The sequence below is a fragment of the Salpingoeca rosetta genome (assembly GCF_000188695.1).
Source record: "Salpingoeca rosetta unplaced genomic scaffold supercont1.42, whole genome shotgun sequence".
NCBI classification, from domain to species: Eukaryota; class Choanoflagellata; order Craspedida; family Salpingoecidae; genus Salpingoeca; species Salpingoeca rosetta.
In genome coordinates, this window is record NW_004754892.1 from 93,971 (window position 1) to 96,470 (window position 2,500).

At 54.5% G+C, this 2,500-nt stretch overlaps 2 protein-coding genes across 2 annotated transcripts in view; both read right to left on the minus strand.

The window, feature by feature from the left end:
* The window catches only part of PTSG_11235 (tyrosine phosphatase), a 27,095-nt gene extending 26,382 nt beyond the window's left edge, over positions 1 to 713 (minus strand). The window contains exons 1-2 of the mRNA XM_004987677.1: positions 694 to 713; positions 259 to 495 (exon numbers count right to left, since the gene is read on the minus strand). Of these exons, the coding sequence (XP_004987734.1) occupies positions 259 to 475 (217 nt within the window). The 5' untranslated portion in view covers positions 476 to 495; positions 694 to 713. The remainder of the gene's footprint in view (positions 1 to 258; positions 496 to 693) is intronic.
* A 540-nt stretch (positions 714 to 1,253) lies between these two features.
* PTSG_11236 (uncharacterized protein) overlaps positions 1,254 to 2,500 on the minus strand; it is a 2,141-nt gene continuing 894 nt past the window's right edge. The window contains exons 4-5 of the mRNA XM_004987678.1: positions 2,039 to 2,415; positions 1,254 to 1,840 (exon numbers count right to left, since the gene is read on the minus strand). Of these exons, the coding sequence (XP_004987735.1) occupies positions 1,624 to 1,840; positions 2,039 to 2,415 (594 nt within the window). The 3' untranslated portion in view covers positions 1,254 to 1,623. The remainder of the gene's footprint in view (positions 1,841 to 2,038; positions 2,416 to 2,500) is intronic.

A 2,500-nucleotide genomic window follows, 5' to 3' on the forward strand; every position in this document is an offset into this window, starting at 1 on the left:
GTTGTGTGTGTGTGTGGTGGTGTGGTGTGTGATGTGTGTGTGTGTGTGTGTGTGGCGAACACAACAGTACGTTTGTCAGTGCACATGTGTGCGTGTGTACGTGTGTGTGTGCGTCCGTGTGTGTGTGTGTGTGCAGGCAAACGAGCTAGCATGTCGTCGCTTTGAGCTGCAACAGAAATAGAAACACGCACGAAGGTGCACACGTCATCTATCGCACGAAGGTAGGTGCTACACAAACACATTACATCCCCCTTATACCTTGCGCGCGGGTGCTCCAAGTTGCAGTTTGCGAGGTGCCGGTGAGGTACACTTGATCAAGGCCATCCACAAAGACATCGACGTCAGTGGATTCTCCTTCACGGAGCGAGATGGCGATGGGGTCGTCTTGTGCATTGCATGCTGCTGTCGCCAGTAGCGTGCACACCAGAGTGGCGCCAAGCAGCAGCCGGGCAAACCGACCAACTGCTGTTCTCATCCTGTTGACGTGTATGAGCGCTACACAGGCAGGGTAATGGGAAATGGGAATGTGAGCGTGAGAGCGGGTAATAGGGGGGGGGGGGCATGATCCTATGATCGGGTGGTTGGGTAGCGATTGTGCATGGCAGGATGATAGGTAACGCGTAGGGCGTGGCAATGGAGCAGCAGTTTGTGCGATGATGCGAGGCGGGCAAAACACCTCCGCTATATGCTCACCTTTCTTCCGAGAAGCGTCACCACAAAACAAACGGGACAACAAGCACCCAGTTGCTCGTGCGGCGCTGGGTGACGTCGGGATGGGGATGGGGATGGGGATGGATTGGTGGGTGTTGAAAGTGAGTGTGTGTCGTGGTATGTGTGTGTGTGTGTGTGTTTCGTGGTATGTGTGTGTGTGTGTGTTTGTGTGCGTGGCTGTGTTGTGTGTGATTGTTGTTTGTGGGTGGGGCGTCGATGGTTTTATTGCTCAAAGTTGGGGAATAGGGGAAGGGGCGAAGAGGAAAATTCACACACATCATTCACGAAAGGAGGGAGTGGGCTAACGGTAATTTGAAGTTGGCGGCAATAGTGTTGTTGTTGTTGTTCTGTTGTCGCTGTGGTGGTGCTGCGTTTCGTTGAGGTGAACACGAATGCGGCAGCACTACCAGCAAGCGCATCATGTGCTAGTTACATACTTCTTCTTCTCCATGTTGTTCAGACAGTGAGTGCTTGCCAATCGTTTTCCGAGTTGGCGACACCGCACCAACAATGTGTGCGTGTGACTGAACATGCAACGGGCTCTCTGGATTGCTTGGATTGGGGGGTTCAATACGAAGAATAGAAAGCAAGATGGAAACCTGCGTTCAGATCGATTAGGAACGAAAAAGGGAAAGGGAAAGGGAAGAAACAGCGCAAGCAACAGTGAAGAGAGGGGAGGGGGGAGGCACGCCACCATGAGGGGCGTGAAGAAAGACAACGCGCAGCAGCGCAAAGCGAGAGAAAAAACGACGCAAATGAGAAACACAACACCAACTAGTTGGAGGGGGGGGGGGAACGACATCCAATCACGCCAAATCTCGTCGTCTGTTCACATGTCGATACACACATACACACACACACACACACACACGAATGTAAAGAGACAACACAACGCATGTTTGACGCCAACAATCACAGGTCGTCGTTGTCGTCGAGGGAGGATGGCACTCCAACGAGGCCGCATGTTGCATCCTGCATGTCATTGAAGATGTTCAAGGCGGCCGAGGCAGAAAATGGGGCTGCCTTGGCTGTCGCTGATGGTGCCGTTCCAAAGCAGAACGGGTCTGGTGCAAACTCATCCAGACTCAAGTCCAGCGCGTCATCCGAGCCGTTAGCATCACCAAACGCTCTGCACACACACACACACACACAAGTGTGCGTGAAGCAGTGTTTCATCCACGAATTGTGGAGTGGTGTTGCATGGCAGATGAGAGCGTGTACGTGTTGACATGTGGGATGCCTTCGCGTCGCCGACACACACACACAGACAGACTCACACGCACGCATACTCACGCACACACACACACACACACACACACACACACACCTTGCCAGCTTGTCCTGGAATGGGTCTGGGATGTGCATGTCATCGTCGTTCATGGGCATCCTCTCAACAGGCTTGTCCCACCATGCTCGCGTTTCCTTCCGCTGCTGCTGTTGCTGTGTTGCTTTCATCGTGCTTGCAGGCATGGCCAGCCCCTTGGTGGCGTTGGCCTGCTTGAGGGCGCCTGGGCGGAGGGCGAGCTTGCTACTGCTGCTGGTGTTGGGGTTGATGGAACTGTTGGTGCCTGACTGGTCAGCGCGCACACCAAGCTTCTTGGACGCCTTGCGCGCCGATGGGAAGCCGGGCGTCTTGCCGGCCTTGAGCACGTGGCTGTTGTTGCTCACATCGCCCAGTGCACGCCGCGGCGTCGCAGCCACAGTCTTGTTTGGGAAAGGAGTGGGTGAGGGGAAGGTGTTGAAGTGGAGGGAGTGAGAGACGCAGTATGTGGTCGCGTATGAAGTGCGT